We start from the raw sequence: 23,984 nt of genomic DNA on the forward strand, positions 1-23,984 counted from the left end.
AAACAGGAATACTTGCATACCAAACAGCATAAGCAGCACGTGATAGATTGAGTGAAACGATCCCACAACCAATGGATCAGATCTAAGCTCTGCAGTCCTGTCCCATCCAGTGGTGAAGGATGGTGAACAATTAAACTACTCACTAGGGGAGGAGGCTCCACAAATATCCCCATCCCCAATGATGGGCGAGCCCACCACATCAGGGCAAAAGATAAGGCTGAAGCATTTGCTGCAATCTGCAGCCAGAAGTGTTAAGTGGATGATCCATCTCGGCCTCCTCCTGTGGTCCCCAGCATCACAGATACCAGGCTTCAGCCAATTCGATTCACTCCACGTGTGATCAAGGAATGGTTGGAGGCACTGGATACTGCAAAGGCAATGGGCCCTGATAACACTCCGGCACTAGGACTGAAGATGCTGAAGTTATGTGCTCCAGAACTTGCCGCTCCCCTAACCAAGCTGTTCCAGTACAGTTACAACATTGGCATCAACCCGACAATGTGGAAAATTGCCCAAGTATGTCCTATACATAAAAAACAGGACAAATCCAATCTGGCCAATTACTGCCCCATCTCAATCATCAATAAAGTGATGGAAGGTGTCATCAACAGTGCTATCAAGCAGCACCTGCTCAGCAATAACCTGCTCAGTGACACCCAGTTTGGGTCCCACCAGGGCCAATCAGCTCCTGACCTCATTACCGTCTTGGGCCAAACATGGACAATAGAGCTGAACTCCAGAGGGGAGGGGAGAGTGACAGCCCTTGACATCAAGGCTGCATTTGACTGAGTGTGGCATCGAGGAGCCCTGGCAAAACTGGAATCAATGGGTATCAGGGAGATCAGTCATCTCAGTCCCAGGACATCTCTGCAGGAGTTCCTCAGAGTAATGTCCTAGACCCAACCATCTTCAGCTGCTTCATCAATGACCTTTCCCCCCATTCTAAGGTTTGAAGCGGGGATGTTCGCCAACGAATGTTCAGCACCATTCGTAACTCTTCAGATACTCAAGTGCTCAAATGCAACAAGATCTGAACAATATCCAGGCTTGGGTTGACAAGTGGCAAGTAACATTTGCGTCACACAAATGCCAGGCTATGACCATCATCAACAAGAGACAATCTAACCACCACCCCTTGACATTTATTGGTGATAACATTAGAATTTATTTTATTCATCTGTGGGATGGGGGTGTCACTGGCTGGGCCCAGCATTTATTGCCTATCCCTAGTTGCCCTTGAGAAGGTGGGGGTGAGCTGCCTTCTTGAACCACTGCATTCCATGTGTTGTGGGTTGACCTACAATGTCCTTAGGGAGGGAATCCTCCACTATCAACATTGAGGTTACCATTGGCCAAAAACTCAACTGGACTCACCACATAAACACAACAAGAGCAGGTCAGAGGCTAGAGATACTGCAGTGAGTAACTCACCTCCTGACTCCCCGAAGCCTGTCCACCACCTACAAGGCACAAGTCAGGAGGGTGATGGAATACTCCCCACCTCCCTGGATGGATGCAGCTCCAACAACACTCAAGAAGCTTGACACCATCCAGGACAAAGCAGCCCACTCGATTGGCACCACATCCACAAACATCCCCTCGTTCCACCACCAACACTCAGTAACAGCAGTGTGTACCATCTACAAGATGCACTGCAGGAATTCACCAAAGATCCTCAGACAGCACCTTCCAAACCCACGGCCACTTCCATCCAGAAGGACAAGGGCAGCAGATACATGGGAACAACACCCCCTGCAGGTTCCCCACCAAGCCACTCACCATCCTGACTTGGAAATATACCACCGTTCCTTCCCTGTCACTGGGTCAAAATCCTGGAATTCCCTCCCTCAGGGCATTGTGGGTCAACCCATAGCACGTGGACTGCGATGGTTCAAGGAGGCAGCTCACCCCCACCTTCTCAAGGGGCAACTAGGGACGGGCAATAAATGCTGGGCCCAGCCAGTGACACCCACATCCCATGAGAGAATAAAATTAAAAGTGTTCAACTGCAGCAGCTGACCCAAAGCAGGGGAAAGAAGGAATTGCATTACTATAGCAACCGTTCATGACCGCACGGAGACCCAAAGTGCTTTACAGTTAGTGGTGGAGATTTCTTTTGACAGAGATGTTACTATGTTAAGAAACAATGCAGCCTTTTCACACCGCAAGATCCCACACAAAGCAATAATGATCAGGATAATTTATTTTATTAGAGTTGCTTGAGGTAAGCATTGGCCAGGACAGTGGGCTATTCTTCAAAACAGAGGCATGGCAGATTTATCACCTCCCTGAGAGTGATACACTCAAACAGAACAAAGGCAAAAATGATCTCATTAGAAGAGAACAGGAACAGAGAAGGAGGGAGAAAGGAAGAGAGCAGAGGAGAAACTTAAGGGATAGAGAGAGCAATGTAGAGTCACAGAGATACAAGGGACAGAGAGAGAGAGCGTGAGAAAAATAGAGATTGATAGAAACATAAGGGACAGAGAGAGAGAGTGCAGCAGAGAATTATATAAACACAAGGGATAGAGTGAGCAATGTAGAGTTACAGAGACACAAGGGACAGAGATAGAGAGTGAGAACAATAGAAACTGATAGAAACATGAGGGACAGAGAGAGGCATACATTGGGAGAAAGAAATGTCAACAGTAATGGATAGAGAGGCACACAGTTGAGGCCGTAGAGGGAGGAGAGGTAGACACAATCAAAAACAGGGTACAGTAAAGAGACTGGAAGCTAAATATAGGCATAACCACCTTTCCCCAAGGCAGAGGGTTCATTGCTAAAGCCTGCGAGCAGCAGGTGTGGTCACTTGTTGAGTTGTGAACAGGCCGAGAGGTACCTTGCCTGGTTTGGAACAAGAAGGGATAGTGGAAATGACCTGGACAGATCAAGAGAGTCTGTGTTGGAGTCCATGTTTGGAGAGAATTTCTGACACTGGCCTTTGTGTGTGTGAGTCATCCCGGCAATGAACATTCCTGGGGTTTTATTGGTCGTAGTAATCAATGTGGGCTCCAGACGGAAAGTCATCTCGGATGAGGATATTCACCAGCTTTTGGGCAGAGTCATGACAGTTGATGAGCCGGCCTTCCTGATGCATGGTGAGGAATGTTTGCCTGAGTTCTGAGTCGGCAGTCTCTAACCGAGCTTGCTTCTGCATGTCAGTGTCCAAGGGACCTGTATGGGCAAAGAACACTGTCAACTGAGCTCAACACAAACATCCAGTCAGCTGAAGAAAGAACTTTCATTTCACCGGTGCCTTTCCCCACCTCTGCTCAATCCAAAGCTTTGAGCTGCTAATGGAGTCCCTGTGGCAGCCAATCTGAGTGCAGCAAGATCCCACAAGCAGCAGTGTCATAAGAACCAGTGCATCAGGGTTCAGTAATGTCATTGAGGGATTAGTGTGGGCGAATGAGCTGGAAGAGGCCAACTACATTTCTTAGTGCTGTGGAATCTTCCATGTCCACCTGAGGGGGGCAGAGAGGCCCTTGATTTAACAGTTTATCTAAAAGGGGCACTGGCAACAATGAAGCATTCCCTCAGTAAGGCACTTAAAGAACCACCCTGGATTAAATCCTCAGTCTTCCAATTGAAAGCAGGATTTTCAGAGGTATTGTGGCAGAGATGTTACAAACAGAGCCACATCTCACACTCTAATTACAGCTCAGAAACAGTCCCTTTGGTCCAACCAGTCTATATCAACTATAATCCTGAACTAAACTAGTCCCACCTGCCTGCTCCTGGCCCATATCCCACCAAACCTTCCCTATTCATGTACTTATCCAAACGGCTTTTAAGTGTTGCAATTCTATCCACATCCAGCATTTCCTCAAGACGTTCATTCCACACGCAAACCACCCTCTCTGTAAAATATTGGCCTGTTATGTCTTTGTTAAATCTCTCGCCTCTCACCTTCTCAAGGTTGTACTTACTAAAATTATTCCTCATCATATCACGCAAGAGAAATACTCACAATTTGACTCCAAGAGTAATCGTTAGTAACCCAGCACACAGTTATCCTGTGAATAATCCTCACTTTTACCCATGTGAGTAATCCACACTGTTACCCTGTGAGTAATCCACACTGTTACCCTGTGAGTAAGTCACACTTTTACCCATGTGAATAATCCTCACTGTTACCCTGTGAGTAATGCTCACTGTTACACTGTGAATAATCCTCATTGTTACCCTGTGCGTAATCCTCAATCACCCTGTGAGTACTGCTCACTGTTAACCTGTCAGTATTCCTCACTGTTACCCTGTGAGTATTCCTCACTGTTTCCCTGTGAGTAACCCTCACTGTTACCCATATGTAATGTTCACTGTTACCTTGCTAGTAATCCTCACTGTTACCCTGTGAATAATCCTCATTGTTACCCTGAGAGCAATCCTCACTGTTATCCTGTGAGTAGTGCTCACTGTTACACTGTGTGTAAACCTCACTGTTACACTATAAATTATCCTCATTGCTACCTTGTGAATAATCCTCACTGTTACCGAAGTGTAATGTTCACTGTTACCCTGCTAGTAATCCTCACTGATACCAATGTGTAATGCTTACTGTTACCATGTGAGTAATGCTCAATGTTACTCTGTGAGTAATTCTCACTGTTACCCTGTGAGTAATGCTCACTGTTACCCCGTGAGTAATCCTCACTGTTACCCATGTGAGTAATCCTCATTGTTAACTATGTGCAATGCTCACAGCTACCCAGTGAGTAATCCCCACTGTTACCCTGTGAGTAATCCTCACTTTTACCCATGTGTAATGCTCACTGTTACCCTGTGAATAGTCCTCATTGTTACCCTGTGAGTAGTGCTCACTGATTACCATGTGTAATGTTCACTGTTACCCTGTGAGTAATCCTCTCTGTTACCCTGTGAATTATCCTCATTGTTACCTTGTGCATAATGCTCACTGTTACCCTGTGAGTAATCCTCACTTTTACCCTGTGGGCAATCCTGTCTGTTACCCTGTCAGTAATGTTCACTGTTACCTTGTGAGTAATCCTCACTGTTACCCTGTGAGTAATCCACACTGTTACCAATGTGTAATACTCAATGTTACTCTGTGAGTAATTCTCACTGTTACCCTGTGAGTAGTGCTCACTGTTGCCCTGTGAGTAGTGCTCACTGTTACCCATGTGCAATGTTCACTGTTATCCTGTGAGTAATCCTCACGGTTACCCTGTGAGTAATCTAACTGTTACTATGTGAGTAATCCTCACTTTTACCCATGTGACTAATCCTCACTGTTACCCTGTGAGTAATGCTCACTGTTACCCACGTGAGTAATCCTCACTGTTACCTATGTGCAATGCTCACAGCTACCCAGTGAGTAAACCCCACTGTTAACCTGTGAGTAATCTTCATTGTTATCCTGTGAGTAATCCTCACTGTTACCCTGTGAGTAATCCTCACTGTTACCTGTGAGTAATCCTCACTGTTACCCTGTGAGTAATCCTCAATGTTACCCTGTGAGTAATCCTCACTGTTACACTGTGAATAATCCTCATTGTTACCCTGTGCGTAATCCACACTGTTACCCTGTGAGTAAGCCACAATTTTATCCATGTGAGTAATCTTCACTGTTATCCTGTGAGTAATGTTCACTGTTAACTTGTGAGTAATCCTCACTGTTACCCTGTGAGTAATGTTCACAGTTACCCTGTGAGCAATCCTCACTGTTACCCTGTGAGTAATCCTCACTGTTACCCTGTGAATAGTCCTCATTGTTACCCTGCGAGTAGTGCTCACTGATACCCATGTGTAATGTTCACTGTTACCCTGTGAGTAATCCTCACTGTTATCCTGTGAGTAATCCCCACTGTTACCCTGTGAGTAATGTTCACAGTTTACCCTGTGAGTAATCCTCACTGTTATCCTGTGAGTAATCCTCACTGTTATCCTGTGAATACCACTCACTGTTACCCTGTAGCATTCCTCAATGTTACCCTGTGAGTACTGCTCACTGTTAACCTGTGAATGATCCTCACTGTTACCCATATGTAATGTTCACAGTTACCCTGTGAGTAATCCCCACTGTTACCCTGTGAATACCACTCACTGTTACCCTATAGCATTCCTCAATGTTACCCTGTGAGTACTGCTCATTGTTAACCTGTGAATGATCCTCACTGTTACCCATATGTAATGTTCACAGTTACCCTGTGAGTAATCCCCACTGTTACCCTATGCGTAATCCACACTGTTACCCAGTTAGTAAGCCACACTTGTGCCCATGTGAGTAACCCTCACTGTTACCTTGTGAGTAATCCTCACTGTTATCCAGTGAGTAATCCTCACGGTTAGCCTATGAGTAATCCTCACTTTTACCCTGTGGGTAATCCTGTCTGTTACCCTGTCAGTAATGCTCACTGTTACCCTGTGAGTAATCCTCGCTGTTACCCTGTGAGTACTGCTCACTGTTATCCTGTCACTGTTACCCTGTCACTGTTACCCTATCCTCAATTACACTGTGGGTACCGCTCACTGTTACCCTGTCAGTATTCCTCACTGATTCCCTGTGAGTATCCTCACTGTTACCCATGTGTAATGTTCACTGTTACCTTGCTAGTAATCCTCACTGTTACCTTGTGAATAATCCTCATTGTTACCCTGTGAGTAATCCTCACTGTTACCCTGTGAGTAATGCTTACTGTTACACTGTGAGTAATCCTCACTGTTACTCATGTGAGTAATGCTCATTGTTACCCTGTGAGTAATCCTCATTGTTACCCATGTGTAATGCTCACTTTTACCCTGTGTGTAATCCTCACTGTTACCCTGTGAGTACTGCTCACTGTTACAGTGTGAATAATCCTCACTGTTGCCCTGCGAGTAATCCTCACTCTTACGCGAGGAGTAATCCTCACTGTTACCCTGTGAGTAATGCTCACTGTTACCCTGTGAGTAATCCTCACTGTCATGCTATGAGTAGTGCTCACTGTTACCCTGTGTGTAATCCTCACTGTTACCCTGTGAGTAATGCTCACTTTTATCCAATGAGTAATCCTCACTGTTACCCTGTGAGTAATGCTCACTTTTATCCAATGAGTAATCCTCACTGTTACCCTGTGGGTAGTGTTCACTGTTACCCTATGAGTAATCCTCATGTCACCCTACAAGTAATCCTCGAGGTTACCCTCAAAGTATTCCTCATTGTTACCCTGTGAGTAATCCACGCTGTTACCCTGTGAATAGTGCTCACTGTTACCCTGTGTGTAATCCTCACTGTTACTCATGTGAGTAATGCTCACTTTTACCCTGTGTGTAATCCTCACTGTTACTCATGTGAGTAATGCTCACTTTTACCCTGTATGTAATCCTCACTGTTATCCTGTGAGTAGTGCTTACTGTTACCCAATGAGTATTCCTCACTGTTACCCTGTGAGTACTGCTCACTGTTACCCTGTGAGTAATCCTCACTGTTACCCTGTGAGTAATCCTCACTGTTACCTTGTGAGTAATGCTCACTGTTAACCTCTGAGTAATCCTCACTGTTACCCTTAGAGCAGTGCTCACTGTTACCCTATGAGTAATCCTCACTGTTACCATACAAGTAATCCTCAGTGTTACCCTCTGAGTAATCCTCACTCTTACCTTGTGAGTAATCCACGCTGTTACACTGTAAGTAATGCTCTCTGTTACCCTGTGAGTAACCCTCACTGTTACCCTGTAAATTATCCTCACTGTAACCCTGTGAGTAATCCTCACTCTTACCCAAATGTAATGCTCACTTTTATCCCGTGAGTAATCCTCATTGTTACCCTGTGAGTAATGCTCACTGTTACCCTGTGAGTAATACTCATTGTTACCTTGTGAGTAATGCTCACTGTTACCCTGTGAGTAATCCTCACTGTTACCCTGTGAGTAATGCTCACTGTTACTCTGTGAGTAATACTCATTTTTACCCTGTGAGTAATCCTCACTGTTACCTGTGAGTAATCCCCGTTGTGTTATGCGAAACTGTATTACCTGGAGCATAGTTCAGAACCCTCACATCAGGCTCTTCTGCTGCGAGCACCCTGAACATCATCTCCCTTGCAGCTTTTCCTGAGCAGTACAGTGACCAGGATTTGAAAGGCTGCGCTGCACACAGCGAGCTGATGTTAACCACTGTTCGATGAAAGTTCTCGCGTTTGGGAAAAGCCTTCAGCAGGGAGGCGGTGAGGCACATGCACGAGGTGAAGTTGAGTGTCATGTAATTGGAGACCTCAGCAGGTTGGGTAAAGTCTATCACAAACTTCGAGAGATCTCCCAGAGAACCTGTGGAGAGAAAGGCAGAAAGAAATGAGCAGCTCCAGATTATAACATGGAGGAGCAGAGTAGGCCATTAAACCAATACCCTCTAGTTTTGGACTTCCCAACCCCAGGGAAAAGACTTTGGCTTTCACCTTACCCATGCCCCTCATGATTTTATAAACTTCCATAAGGTCACCCCTCAGCCTCTGATGCTTCAGGGAAAACAGCCCCAGCCTGTTCAGCCTCTTCTTATAACTCAAATCCTCCAACCCTGGCAACGTCCTTGTAAATCTTTTCTGAATCCTTTCAGGTTTCATAACGTCCTTCTGATAGGAAGGAGACCAGAATTGAATGCAGTTTGCCAAAAGTGACCCAACCAATGTCCAGTACAGCCGCAACATAACCTCCCAACTGCTATACTCAATGCTCTGACCAGTAAAGGCAACCATACCAAACGCTTTCTTCACTATTCTATCTACCTGCGACTCCACTTTCAACGAACTGTGAACCCACACTCCAAGGTCTCTTTGATCAGCAGTAGTAAACCCTGCCTCTGAGCCAGGGGGTCTGCTCTGCGTTTGAGATTCATCCCTTGATGAAGGTGCAACATAAATGGCCAAACAGGTTGGGCACCAACCTGGAAACACACACCAATGGCAGGAGGAAAGCTAAGAAGAGATTCCTGTTCAGCCGGTGCTGGGAAGACAGTTGGAATTCCTCCATAGCCCCTGGCTGCAGCACATATATATATAAAATTGCATGTTACCATGTCAACACAGCTTCTCTCAGTGAACTATAATATTTCACTGACTTGCCACCAGACACTGTCAACCTTGTCCCAATCACTCTACAAAGACTTCATAATTTCTGATAGCCTTTTCTGTCAACTCTATCCGTATTTCGTAAGTTTCAACCAGATTCCACCCCCCCCATCCTTCGAAGCTCCAGAGTCCTCAACCATTCCTCATATGACAAGCCCTTCATGCCCAGGATCATTCTTGTAAAAGTCCTCTGGGCCTTGTCCAGTGCCAGCATATCCTTCTTTAGATACACAAATGTGCTCGCATATTTCAAATGCAGTCTGACCAGATCCTTAGCAGTACATCCCTGCTCTTGTATTCTAGCCCTTTTGAAATGAATGCGAACATTGCATTTGCCTTCCTCACTGCTAACTGAACCTGCGTGCTAACCTTAAGGAAATCTTGAACTAGGACTCCCAAGTTCCTTTGTGCTTCAGATTTTCAAAGCTTTTCTCCATTCAGAAAGCAGTCTACACCCCTATTCTTCTTACCAAAGTGTATGACCTCACACTTTCCCACATTGTGTTCCATCTGCCACTTCTTTGCCCACACTCCTCGCCTATCCAAGTCCTTCTGTAGCCTTCCCGCTTCCTCAACACTACCTGCCCCTCCGCCTATCTTAGTGTCACCTCCAAACTTAGCAAAAATGCCCTTGTTCCTTTGTCCAGATCATTAATGTACAATGTGAATAGCTGTGGTCCCAACACTGACCACTGTGGAACTCCACTAACTATCAGCTGCCATCCTGAAAAAGACCCTTTTATCCCTACTCTCTGCCTTCTGCCAGTCACCAATCCTCTATCCATGTCAGTATCTGGCCCCTAACACCATGGGCTCTCATCTTGTTTAGCATCCTCCTATGCAGCACCTTGTCAAGGGCCTTCTGGAAATCTAAATAGATCACGTCCACTGCTTCTCCTTTGTCTAATTTGCTTGTTACCTCCTCAAAGAATTCTAACAGATTTGTCAGGCATGACCTCCCCTCAATTTTCCCCATTTTACCAAGTGCTTCCAAGTACTCTATAATCTCATCCTTAATAATGGACTTACAAACGACCAAGGTAAAACTAACCGGCCTGTAGTTCCTGTCTTCTGGCTCCCTCCCTTCTTAAGCGGGGTGTTACATTGGCCATTTTCCAGTCCTCTGGGTCCCTCCCTGACTCCAGTGATTCCTGAAAGATCACCACCAATGTCTCTACAATCTCCCCAGCTATCTCCATCAGACCTTTCAGCTTCCCCAGCACCTTCTCCTTACTGATGACCACTACTCTCACCTCTGCCCCCTCAGTCTCTTCTCGTTCTGATAGGCTGCTGGTGTCTTCCACTGTGAAAACTGTTGCAAAGTACCTGTCCAGTTCCTCTGCCATTTCTTTGTTCCCCATTACTATTTCTTCAGACTTATATTCCAGTGGTCCCTTGCCCATTGTTGCCTCTCTCATATCGTTTAGATGGCTAACTCTTGCAATCTTCTTTTACATTATGAGTTCCCTTATTTTCATATTTCATCTCCTCACGCCATTCTTTTTCTTTAAATTATCCTCTGTTGGTTTTTAAACACTTCCCAATCCTGTGGATTCCTACTACACTTCACAATTTTGTGCTTTGTTTTTTATTTTTATGTTTTCTCTGCCTTCCCTTGTCAGTCATGGTAGCCTCATCCTCCCTTATACGTTTCTTCTTCCTTGGGATGACTTTCTGCTGTGTCTCCCTGAATTACTCCCAGAAACCCCTGCCTTTGCCGATCCACCACCTTCCCTGCTGGGCTCCCCTTCCAATCTACTCTGGCCAGCTCCTCCCTCACACCTTTGTCGTTACCTTTACTCTATTGTAACACCAGGAGAAAATGAGGACTGCAGATGCTGGAGATCAGAGTCGAGAGTGCGGTGCTGGAAAAGCGCAGCAGGTCAGGCAGCATCCGAAGAGCAGGAGAATCGACGTTTCGGGCAGAAGCCCTCCATCAGGAAATGTGATTCCTGATGAAGGGCTTATGCCTGAAACATTGATTCTCCTGCTCCTCAGATGCTGCCTGACCTGTTGTGCTTTTCCAGCACCACACTCTTGATTCTGTTGTAACACCATTTCATCTAATTCCAGCTTCTAACTGCATGGTGAATTCTATCACATTATGGTCACTCCTAGGGGTTCCTTCACTATGAATTCCCTAATCAAGTCTGCCTCATTACACATCATTAAATCCAGAACTGCTTGTTCCTTAAAGGGTCTAGATTAGTATGGTGCTGGAAAAGCTATCAACCTTCCCATAAACCGCATCATCTGCTGACATTTCCGTCACCTCCAAACAGACCCAACCACCAGGGATATATTTCCCTCCCCACCCCTTTCTGCCTTCCGCAAAGACCGTTCCCTCCATGACTACCTGGTCAGGTCCACGCCCCCCTACAACCCACCCTCCCATCCTGGCACCTTCCCCTGCCACCACAGGAACTGTAAAACCTGCGCCCACACCTCCTCCCTCACCTCCATCCAAGGCCCTAAAGGAGCCTCCCACATCCATCAAAGTTTCACCTGCACATCCACCAATATCATTTATTGTGCCCCGATGCGGTCTCCTCTACATTCGGGAGAATGGACACCTCCTCGCAGAGCGCTTTAGGGAACATCTCCGGGACACTCGCACCAATCAACCCCACTGCCCCGTGACTCAACATTTCAACTCCCCCTCCCACTCTGCCAAGGACATGCAGGTCCTGGGCCTCCCTCACCACCCAAAGCCTGGAGGAAGAACGCCTCATCTTCTGCCTCAGAACCCTTCAACCCCAGGGCATCAATGTGGACTTCAACAGTTTCCTCATTTCCCCTCCCCCACCTCACCCCAGTTAGAACATAGAACAATACAGCACAGAACAGGCCCTTTGGCCCTCGATGTTGCACTGACCTGTATACTCATCTCAGCTCATCCCCATACACCATCCCCAAATCATCCATGTGCTTATCCAAGGACTGTTTATATCTCCCTAATGTGGCCGAGTTACCTACATTAGCAGGTAGGGCATTCCACTTCCTTACCACTCTCTGCATAAAGAACCTGCCGCCGACATCAGTCTTAAATCTATCAACCCTCAATTTGTAGTTATGCCCCCACGTACAAGCTGACATCATCATCCTAGGAAAAAAACTTTCACTGTCTACCCTGTCTAATCCTCTGATCATCTCGCATGTCTCTATCCAATCCCCCCTTCGCCTTCTTCTTGCCCATGAGAACAGGTTAAGTTTCTCAGCCTTTCCTCATAAGACCTTCTCTCCAGACCAGGCAACATCCTGGTAAATCTCCTCTGCACCTTTTCCAATGCTTCCACATCCTTCCCAAAATACGGGGACCAGAACTGTACACAATATTCCAAGTGTGGCCGCACCAGCATTTTGTATAGTTGCAGCATGATATTGCGGCTCCGGAACTCAATCCCTCTACCAATGAAACCTAACACACCGTATGCCTTCTTAACAGCACTATCAACCTGGGTGGCAACTTTCAGGGATCTATGTACATGGACTCCAATATCCCTCTGCACATCCACACTACCAAGAATCTTTCCATTGACCCACTACTCTACCTTCCTGTTATTCTTCCCAAAGTGCATCACCTCACATTTAGCTGCATTGAACTCCATTTGCCAGCTCTCAGCCCAATTCTGCAGTTTATCCAAGTCCCCCTGCAACCTGTAACATTCTTGCACACTGTCCACTACTCCACTGACTTTAGTGTCATCTGCAAATTTACTAATCCATCCACCGATGCCTGCGTCGAAGTCATTTATAAAAATGACAAACAGCAGTGGTCCCAAAACAGACCCTTGTGGCACACCACTAGTAACCGGACTCCAGGCTAAACATTTTCCATCAACCACCACTCGCTGCCTTCTTTCGGAAAGCCAGTTTCTAATCCAAACTGCTGAATCACCCTCAATTCCATGCCTTTGTACTTTCTCCATCAGCCTACCATGTGGAACCTTATTAAAGGCTTTACTGAAGTCCATGTATACCACGTCAACTGCCCTACCCTCATCTACATGCTTGGTCACCTTCTCAAAAAACTCAATAAGATTTGTGAGACACAACCTGCCCTTGCTTTCAGCTCAGCACTGTCCTCATGACCTGTCCTACGTGCCAATCTCCCTTTCTACCTATCCGCTCCACCATCCTCTCTGACCTATCACCTCCATCCCTACCCCCCCCATCCACCCTATTGTACACTTTGTTACCTTTTCTCCAGCCCCCCCCCCCCCCATTTATCTCTCCACCCTGGAGGCTCCCTGCCTCTATTCCTGATGAAGGGCTTTTGCCCAAAACCTTGATTCCCTGCTCCTCGGATGCTGCCTGACCTGCTGTGCTTTTCCAGCACCACTCTGATGTAGACTCTGATTTCCAGCATCTGCAGTCCTCACTTTTGCCTTGTTCCTTAATGGGTTCCACCACATGTTGCTCCAAAAAGAAACATTTTGTGGACATTCCACATATTCCTTTTCTTGACTTCCCCAGTCCACCTGCACACTGAAATCTCCCATCTTGTAATATTGCCCATCTTAAATGCCCTTTCTATCTCTTGATTTATTTTCTTCTCCACATCCTGACTACTGCTCGGAGGTCTGTGTACAACTCTCATCAATTACTTATTCTCTTTGCAGTTCCTCAATTCTACCAACACAGATTCGATAACACTTCTTGCTATTGATTGAATTTCATTCCTTACTAACAAGGTCAGCCCTGCCCTCTGTCCATCTGCCTGTCTTTTTGTTTGAATGTGTATCCTTGGATATTTAGTTCCCAGCCCTGATCTCCTTGCAGCCATTTCTCTGTGATACCCACAGCATTGTAGCTGCCGATTTCAATCTGTGCTATAAGCTCATTTACCTTGTTTCATATCCTGTGCACACTTCAGTCTTGCATTGACTGTCCCCCTTCTCATAGTTGTCCCCTTTTCTGCTGTCCCTGAAGTTAGATTCCTGACCCTTTCATAGAATGTAGAACATAGAACAGTACAGCGCAGAACGGGCCCTTCGGCCCTGGAAGTTGCACCAACCTGTGAACTATTCTCAGCTCGTCCCCCTACACTATCCCATCACCATCCATGTGCTTATCTAAGGAACGTTTAATTCTCCCTAATGTGGCTGAGTTGACTACATTAGCAGGTAGGGCATTCTATGCCCTCACCACTCTGTGTAAAGAACCTGCCTCTGACATCTGCCTTAAATCTATCAATGTGTAGTTATGCCCCCTCGTACACGATGCGCTGAAGTGATGACCACCTGATGAAGGAATGGCACTCCGAAAGCTAGTGCTTCCAAATAAACCTGTTGGTCTATAACCTGGTGTTGTGTGATTTGTAACTTTGTTCACCCCAGTCCAACACCGACATCTCCAAATCATTATGAAAAGTAAAACCGTTACCAATTACTAACCAACCAATCCCTTCTATTGCAGTGAAATAGGAGCCAAGTACAAGATGGTGACCAGTAGGGAAAAACAAAGGCACCACCCCCTCGCCCACCAATCAAGCAATTAACTCACGCCTCACCAATTTCTCAGGCAGCAGTGGGAGCTCAGTCATAGCGTTGGGTCCAGCAGCTTGCATTAAGGAAGGCTAATAGAATTTAGGCATTTGTTGCTAAAGGAATCAAATATGAAAGCAGGGAAGTGTTGTTGCAAGATTGCAACAGTGGTGGGACTGCACCTGGAGCACCAGTTACCCTTACTTGAGGAAGGATGGAATTTCATTTGAGGCAGTTTAAAGAAGGTTCACTACATTCAATCCAGAGATGAAAGGGTTTGTCTTATCAAGAGAGACTGAACAGGTTGGCTTAAACTTAATGCAAAGAGTATCAGGAATAAAAGTGATGAGCTTAGAGCATGGATCAGTACCTGGTGCTATGATGTTGTGGCCATAACAGAGACATGGGTTTCTCAGGGGCAGGAATGGTTGCTGGATGTTCCAGGGTTTAGAGCATTTAAAAAGAATAGGGAGGGGGGAAAAAGAGGAGGGGGTGTAGCACTACTAATCAGAGAGGGTTTCACAGCTACAGAAGCTTCCATTGTCAAAGAAGATCTGCCTACCGAGTCAGTACGGGTGGAAATTAGGAACAGCAAGGGAGCAGTCACCTCTTTAGGGGTTTACTACAGGCCCCCCAATAGCAGCAGGGAGATGGAAGAAAGCATAGGTCGGCAGATTTTGGAAAAGTGTGAATGTGGTAGAGTTGTTGTAATGGGTGACTTTAACTTTCCCAATATTGATTGGAACCTCCTTAGAGCAAATGGTTTGGAAGGAGCTGTTTTTGTAAGGTGTGTTCAGGAGAGTTTCCTAACTCAGTACGTTGACAGGCCAACGAGGGGAGAGGCCATTTTGGACTTGGTGCTCGGCAATGAGCCGGGGCAGGTGTCAGATCTTGCGGTGGGAGAGCATTTTGGTGATAGTGACCACAACTGTCTCACATTCTACATAGCTATGGAGAAGGAGAGGATTAGGCAAAATGGGAGGATATTTAATTGGGGAAGAGGAAACTATGATATGAATAGACGTGAGTTGGGAAGCATGGACTGGGAGCAACTGTTCCATGGTAAAGGCACTATAGACATGTGGAGACTGTTTAAGGAACAGTTGTTGCAAGTGATGAATAAATGTGTTCCTCTGAGACAGGTAAGAAGGGGTAAGATAAAGGAACCTTGGATGACGAGAGCGGTGGAGCTTCTCGTCAAAAGGAAAAAGGTAGCTTCACATAAGGTGGAGGAAGCTAGGGTCAAGCTCAGCTCTACAGGATTACAGGCAGGCGAGGAAGGAGCTCAAAAATGGTCTGAGGAGAGCCAGGAGGGGGCATGAGAAAGGCTTGACAGAACGGATTAGGGAGAACACAAAGGTATTTTACACTTATGTGAGGAATAAGAGAATGGTCAAAGAAAGAGTAGGGCCGATCAGGGATAGCATAGGGAATTTGTGTGTGGAGTCTGAGGAGGTAGGGGAAGCCCTAAATGAGTTTTTTGCTTCTGTCTTTACTAAAGAAAAGGACCTTGTAGTGAATTAAACCTTTAAGGAGCAGGTAAGCATGCTGGAATGGATAGAGATAGAGGAAGCTGATGTGCTGAAACTTTTGACAAACATTAAGATTGACAAGTCACCAGATTTGTCCTCGGCTGCTTTGGGAAGGGAGAAATGTGATTGCTTCGCCGCTTGCGAAGATCTTAACACCATAAGACATAGGAGTGGAAGCAAGGCCATTCGGCCCATCAAGTCCACTCTGCCATTCAATCATGGCTGATGGGCATTTCAACTCCACTTACCCGCATTCTCCCCGTAGCCCTTAATTCCCCGAGACAACAAGAATCTATCAATCTCTGCCTTGAAGATATTTAGCGCCCCGGCCTCCACTGCACTCTGCGGCAATGAATTCCACAGGCCCACCACTCTCTGGCTGAAGAAATGTCTCCGCATTTCTGTTCTGAATTTATTCCCTCTAATTCTAAGGCTGTGTCCACGGGTCCTAGTCTCCTCACCTAACGGAAACAATTTCCTAGCATCCACCCTTTCCAAGCCATGTATTATCTTGTACGTCTCTATTAAATCTCCCCTTAATCTTCTAAACTCCAATGAATACAATTCCAGGATCCTCAGCCGTTCCTCATATGTTAGACCTGTCATTCCAGGGATCATCCGTGTGAATCTCCGCTGGACACGTTCCAATGCCAGTATGTCCTTCCTGAGGTGTGGGGACCAAAACTGGACACAGTACTCCAAATGAGGCCTAACCAGAGCTTTATAAAGTCTCAGTCGCACAATGGTGTTTTTATATTCCAACCCTCTTGAGATAAGTGACAACATCGCATTCGCTTTCTTAATCACACTCCACCTGCATGTTGACCTTTAGAGAATCCTCGACTAGCACTCCCAGATCCCTTTGTACTTTGGCTTTACGAATTTTCTCACCGTTTAGAAAGTAGTCTGTGCTTTTATTCTTTTTGCCAAAGTGCAAGACCTCGCAATTGTTCATGTTGAATTCCATCAGCCATTTCCTGGACCACTCTTCCAAACTGTCTAGATCCTTCTGCAGCCTCCCTACTTCCTCAGTACTACCTGCCTGTCCACCTATCTTCGTATCATCGGCAAACTTCGCTAGAATGCCCCCAGTCCCTTCATCCAGATCATTAATATATATCTTTGCATCCTCGCTGTCCACTGGAGTCGTGCCTGAGGACTGGAGGGAGGCAAATGTAATTCCTCTCTTCAAGAAAGGAAATAGGGAAATCCCCAGCAATCACAGACCAGTAAGTCTCACATCTATCGTCTGCAAGGTGTGAGAAAGGATTCTGAGGGATAGGATTTACGACCATCTGGAAGAGCATGGCTTGATTAAATGAAGTCAACACGGCTTTGTAAGGGGCAAGTCATGCCTCACAAATCTTATTGAGTTCTTTGAGGATCTTACTGACAAGTTGATGAGGGTCGAGCAGTGGATGTGGTGTATATGGACTTCAGCAAGTCCATTCAGCATTTGATAAGGTTCCCCATGGTAGGCTTGTTCAGAAGGTCAGGAGGAACGGGATACAGGGAAATTTAGCTATCTGAATACAGAATTGGCTAGTTGACAGAAGACAGCGAGTGGTAGTGGAAGGAAAGTATTCTGCCTGGAAGTCCGTGGTGAGTGGTGTTCCACAGGGGCCTGTTCTTAGGCCTCTACTCTTTGTAATTTTTATTAATGACTTGGAGGAGGATATTGAAGGATGGGTTAGCAAGTTTGCAGATGACACAAAGGTTGGAGGTGTCGTTGACAGTATAGAGGACTGTTGTAGGCTGCAGCGTGACATTGACAGGATGCAGAGATGGGCTGAAAGGTGGCAGATGGAGTTCAACCTGGATAAATGCGAAGTGATGCATTTTGGAAGGTAAAACTTGAAAGTTGAGTACAGGATTCTTGGCAGTGTGGAGGAACAGCGGGATCTTGGTGTGCAGGTACATAGATCCCTTAAAATGGCCACCCAAATGTACAGGGTTGTTAAGACAGAATACGGTGTTTTGGATTTCATTAACAGGGGAATTGAGTTGAAGAGTTGTGAGATCTTGTTGCAGCTCTATAAAACTTTGGTTAGACCGCACTTGGAATACTGTGTCCAGTTCTGGTCGCCCCATTATCGGAAAGATTTGGATGCTTTGGAGAGGGTTCAGAGGAGGTTTACCAGGATGCTGCCTGGAATGGAAGGCTTATCTTACAAAGAGAGATTGACTGAGCTCAGACTTTTTTCATTGGAAAAAAGAAAGAAGAGAGGGGACCTAATTGAGGTGTTACAGATAATGAGAGGGATAGATAGAGTTGATAGCTAGAGACTTTTTCCCAGGACAGAAATTGTTAACACGAGGGGTCATAGTTTTAAGCTGTTAGGCAGAAATTATAGAGGGGATGTCAGAGGTGGGTTCTTTACGCAGAGAGTTGTGAGAGCATGGAATGCGTTGCCAGCAGCAGTTGTGGAAGCGAGGTCATTGGGGACATTTAAGAGACTGCTGGACATGCATATGGTCACAGAAATTTGAGGGCTCATACATTAGGTTTACCTCACATGAGGATCAATGGTCAGCACAACATCGTGGGCTAAAGGGCCTGTTCTGTGCTGTACTGTTCAATGTTCTATGTTAAACTCTGTGGAGTGTGGAAAAAGGAGAAGAGATCTAATTGAAGGATGTAAGATGTGAAAGGGGATTGACAAAATAGAGAGAGAGTCTTTCCCTTTGTGGGGCAATCCAGAATGAGGTTTAGGATAAGGGGTGGCAGATTTAAAACCAATCAGGAGGAGTTACTTTTTTTTGTAGAATGCCTACTGTGTGGAAACAGGCTATTCGGCCCAACCAGTCCATACCGACCCTCTGAAGAGCATCCCCCTACTCTATCTCTGTAATCCTGCATTTCCCACAGCTAATTTCCCCTAGCCTGCACACTATACACAATTTAGCAGAGCCAATCTACCGAATGTCTTTGGACTGTGGGAGGAAACCCACGCAGACACGGGGAGAATGTGCAAACTCCAAACAGACAGTCATCTGAGAGTGGAGTTGAACCCGGGTCCCTGGTGCTGTGAGGCAGCATTACTAACCACCGAGCCACCGTGCCGCCCATTTCTAAGAGGGTCGCGAATCTGTGGAATTCACAACCCCAGCATGTGGTAGACACTGAATAAGTTTAAGGAGGAGATTTTTATGGTAATGGGTTGAAGGGTTATGGAAAGCAGACAGGAAAGTGGAGTTGAGGCCGAGGTGAGATCAACCACGATTGTATTGAATGGTGGAGCAGGCTCCAGGGGGCGGAATGAAAGTGAGGACTACAGATGCTGGAGATCAGAGTAGAGAGTGTGGTGCTGGAAAAGCACAGCAGCTCAGGCAGCATCTGATGAGCAGGAGAATCAATGCTTCGGGCATAAGCCCTTCATCAGGATTTTCCTGCTCCTCAGATGCTGCCTGACCTGCTGTGCTTTTCCAGCACCACACTCTTGACTCGAGGAGCTGAAAGGCACACTCCAGTTTATTGTTCATGTTCTCACTGTGCTAGAAATCTGTACTCTGCTTGCAAGCTGCACAGATGCTCTTGCACTGAAACACTCTGATGCGACAGTGCAAAGACTAGACTCAACCTGTTTAACCAATTAATCAGCAACTCTCTCACACAGCATGTTTAGCTTAAGGCTAGAAGAAGCTTATTTTACTTGCTAATCTTATTTTAATTCTTAACTCAGTAAATACAAATTAAATGCCAGCTGCAGACCATATTTTAAGCGAGATATTGACATTTTGCAAACGGCCCCATTGCATAATTGCTAGACTATTACTTGAGAGACCAGATAATGTTATGTGATCCTGGGCTCAAATCCCAATTTGGCTGAAGTTAGAATTTGAATCTAATAAAAATCTGGGATTAAGAATCTTAATGATATTGGCTGATTACTGGTGGTGGTTAGTAGTTTCCAAAAATAGACAAAGTCATAGCGATTTTAGTGGTGGGGCGGTCACTCAACTGTGTGTGATAACATTCCTAGCTACAAAAAATAGAATAAGTTTCGATTGATGATCATGTTGATGGTCAGGAAAAACTCTTTGGTTCACTGAGATAGAAATCTGCCATCCTTACTTGGTCTGGCAGACATGTGACTCCAGACCCACTACAATGTGGTTGACTCTTATCTGCCCTCTGGGTAATTAGGGATGGACAATAAATGCTGGCCTAGTTAGCAACACTCTCATCCTGTAAATGATTTTTTTTAAAACAAGTCACTGTTCACTGTACTTGTCAGGTTGTAATACATAAATGTGAGAGACCAATGAATTCAAAACAATCGCAACAGCATATAATGCACCTGGAATTCAAGGAAATCACCTCCAACACCTAAAATACATCAAAAAAGGAGCAGCCTGTTACAACCAGAATTTTTTCCCATCCTCCGCCTTGGACTAAGACTGGAGGTTGGCTCACATGTGCCACTGTTTAAGAAAGGTGGTCGGGGAACTATAGACCAGTGAGCCTGATGTCGGTGGTGGGCAAGTTGTTGGAGGGAACACTGAGGGACAGGATGTACATGTTTTTGGAAAGGCAAGGACTGATTAGGGATAGTCAACATGGCTTTGTGCGTGGAAAATCATGTCTCACAAATTTGATTGAGTTTTTTGAAAAAGTAACACAGAGGATTAATGAGGGCATAGTAGTGGACATGATCTGTAAGGCCTTCAGTAAGGCGTTCAACAAGATTCCCCATGGGAGATTGATTAGCAAGGTTAGATCTCATGGAATACAGAGAGAACTAGCCATTTGGATACAGAACTGGCTCAAAGGTAGAAGACAGAGGGTGGTGGTGGAGGATTGATTTTCAGACTGGAGGCCTGTGACCAGTGGAGTGCCACAAGGATCGGTGCTGGGCCCTCTACTTTTCATCATTTACATAAATGATTTGGATGTTAATATAGAAGGTATAGTTAGTACGTTTGCATATGACACCAAAATTGGACAGCGAAGAAGGTTACCCCAGATTACAATGGGATCTTCATCAGATGGGCCAATGGGCTGAGGAGTGGCAGATGGAGTTTAATTCAGCTAAATGCGAGGTGCTGCATTTTGGGAAAGCAAATCTTAGCAGGACTTATACATTTAATGGTAAGGTCCTGGGGAGTGTTGCTGAACAAAGATTTACAAAGATGTTGCCAGGGTTGGAGGATTTGAGCTTCAGGGAGAGGTTTAACAGGCTGGGGCCATTTTCCCTGGAGTGTCAAAGGCTGAGGGGTGACCTTATAGAGGTTTATAAAATCATGAGTGGCATGAATAGGATAGACAGTTTTTTCCCTGGGGTGAGGGAGTCCAGAACTAGAGTGCATAGGTTTAGGGTGAGAAGAGAAAGATATAAAAGGGATCTTAAAGGCAATGTTTTCACACAGAGGGTGGTGCGAGTATGGAATGAGCTGTCAGAGGAAGTGGTGGAGGCTGGTACAATTACAAGATTTAAAAGGCATCTGGATGGGTATATGAACAGGAAGGGTTTAGAGGGATCTAGGCCAGGTGGTGACAGGTGGGACTACATTAGGTTGGGATATCTGGTCGACATGGACGAGTTGGACCGAAGGGTCTGTTTCCATGCCGTACATCTCTATGACTCTATGACTCGTGTAAACCTGTCTCACAGTAATATATAAATTTATCGCACTGCTGGTGATGCCCATAAGTGCCTTCTCTGATAGGAGAATGTGGCAGATTCTTTGGGTCATTAACAGCGATCACTCTGAGAACTCTTACAGTGTGGAAGCCAGCTATTTGGCCCACCAAGGCAACCTCTGAAGAGCATCCCACACAGACCCTTGTTATTCCATGTTCCCCATGGCTGGTGCAACCCAGCATGCGCATGTTTGGAATTGATGGAGGAAACCAGAGCACCCAAAGAAAACCCCATGAAGAGAGTGTGCAACAGTCGCCCAAGGGTGGAATCGAACCTGGTGCTGTGAGGCAGGAGTGCTAACCACCCTACCTCCTCGAATCCAAGCAACCTGTGGAGAAATGCCTCAGAAACCTGAACCCCAGTCCTCCTGGCTGTGAGGCAGGGGACACTACCACTGTACCACAACAGCACTTTGGTGCCACTGTTGGTTGAACTGAACAACTGAGTGAGTTGTAGCAATATGTTATCGCCACCCAGTGGTTCTGCCTCATCTCACATTCAGGAAGAGAGTTCAATGCCATTTGTGTTGTGTGTTTGGTCAGAGTTCCTGGGTGGGGGTGGGGGAGAGAGAGTGTGGAGAGTGGGGTGTAATGTGTCCTCACCCGCGTTGTTAATGAGCAGGAGTCTGTCCGGAGGGGCTCCCTCTGTGCTGGTCACCGTGTCCAGGACACGCTGCAAACCCTCCTCCCGGCTCAGGTCCGCTTCGACTCGGCTTAGGCGGACTTGGCCACCCGTCCCCGGGCTCTCCTCCAGCAGCCGAGCCTCCAGCTGCTGCAGGCGCCCCCCGGACCGGGCCACCAGCACCAGGTGGGAGCCCGGCATCAGCCGGGGGGCTAGCACCATGGACAGCGCCCAGCCCAGCCCCCGGGACGCCCCCGTGATGATACACAGGCTCCTGCCCAGGTCAGCCGCGTCTCTCCGCCCTGCATCCATTCTCCCGCACTGACTTCCTCTGACATCAGATCCCAGACCTGCCCACAAACACACACACACACATACACACACTCTCCCCTCCGTCACTACGTGGGACCAAGCAGCTTCGGACGCTCACGTAAGCTAACCCAGCCTTGGCTAATAGGCAGGGCTCACAACCTCTCTGTCATTAATACCAAAGGGACACTGCTCTTCAGAGGGCTGGTGTGAACTCAATGGGCTGGCTGACCTGGTTCCTCATTGTAGGGATTCTAGGAGGACTTGTCTCTCTGACTTTCCTACATTCCCTCAGTAACTAACCCTCCAATAGTGCACAGTCCCTCAGTACTGACCCTCTGATAGTGTGGCATTCCCTCAGAACTGACTCTCTAACAGTGCACACTCCCTCAGTAATGACCCTCTAACAGTATGGCATTCCCTCAGTACTGACCCTCTGACAGTGCAGCACTCCATCAGCACTGACCCTCTGACAGTGTGGCATTCCCTCAGTACTGACCCTCTAACAGTGCACACTCCCTCAGTACTAACCCTCTGACAGTGTACACTCCCTCAGTAATGACCCTCTGACAGTGCAGCACTCCCTCAGTACTGACCCTCTGACAGTGCAGCACTCCCTCAGTACTGACCCTCTGACAGTGCACACTACCTCAGTAATGACCGTTTGACAGTGCCGCACTCCCTCAGTACTGACCCTCTGACAGTGCCGCACTCCCTCAGTAATGACCCTCTGACAGTGCCGCACTCCCTCAGTACTGACCCTCTGACAGTGCCGCACTCCCTCAGTAATGACCCTCTGACAGTGCAGTACTCCCTCAGTGCTGACCTGCTGACATTGCAGCACTCCCTCAGTACTAACCTTTCGATACTGCAGCACTCCCTCACATTGACCCACCGACAGTGCAGCGTTCTTTTATGTCGGATTGTGGCCTTTTAGTTTGAGGACTTCAATTGACAATTGTGGGATTTTACAGGTAAGATTATGTGCCAGCTAAATCCCAGCTGGTACTAGGCTGCCTGAAAAAGGAAGGAGTGAACAATTGGACTGGTAGAGGTGTACAGAAAGAAGTGGTGAAGGTATGAAATGGTGGGATGGCCTGCAGAGCTCCTGATTGTATTCTGTACTCTGTGCCTACAGAACTGGATAAAAAGGGAAAGAGAGACACATGACGATTAGAAATACAGCAAAATAACAGAGGCTGTGGTGGACTGCAGAGGGCGAGTGCAAAGAAGGGGCATGAGAACATGCTGGCAGACTAGGTTAGAGAGAATCTCAAGATATTCTCTAAGTATATCACAAGGAAGGGAATAACCAGGGAAAAAGTA

The 23,984-nt window shown here is 46.4% G+C and overlaps 1 protein-coding gene across 1 annotated transcript; it reads right to left on the reverse strand.

Moving 5' to 3' along the window:
* Nucleotides 1-2,185: 2,185 nt before the first annotated feature.
* LOC140481573 (sepiapterin reductase-like) lies at nt 2,186-22,675 on the reverse strand. The gene is made up of 3 exons (XM_072577996.1): nt 22,331-22,675; nt 7,978-8,268; nt 2,186-3,177 (listed from the first exon to the last, which is right to left on the reverse strand). Exons 1-3 carry the CDS (start codon nt 22,659-22,661, stop codon nt 2,987-2,989), a joined length of 813 nt encoding a protein of 270 aa, XP_072434097.1. The 5' UTR covers nt 22,662-22,675; the 3' UTR covers nt 2,186-2,986.
* Nucleotides 22,676-23,984: the final 1,309 nt, after the last annotated feature.

Source organism: Chiloscyllium punctatum, chromosome 1 (genome assembly GCF_047496795.1).
Source record: "Chiloscyllium punctatum isolate Juve2018m chromosome 1, sChiPun1.3, whole genome shotgun sequence".
Classification (NCBI taxonomy): Eukaryota; Metazoa; Chordata; class Chondrichthyes; order Orectolobiformes; family Hemiscylliidae; genus Chiloscyllium; species Chiloscyllium punctatum.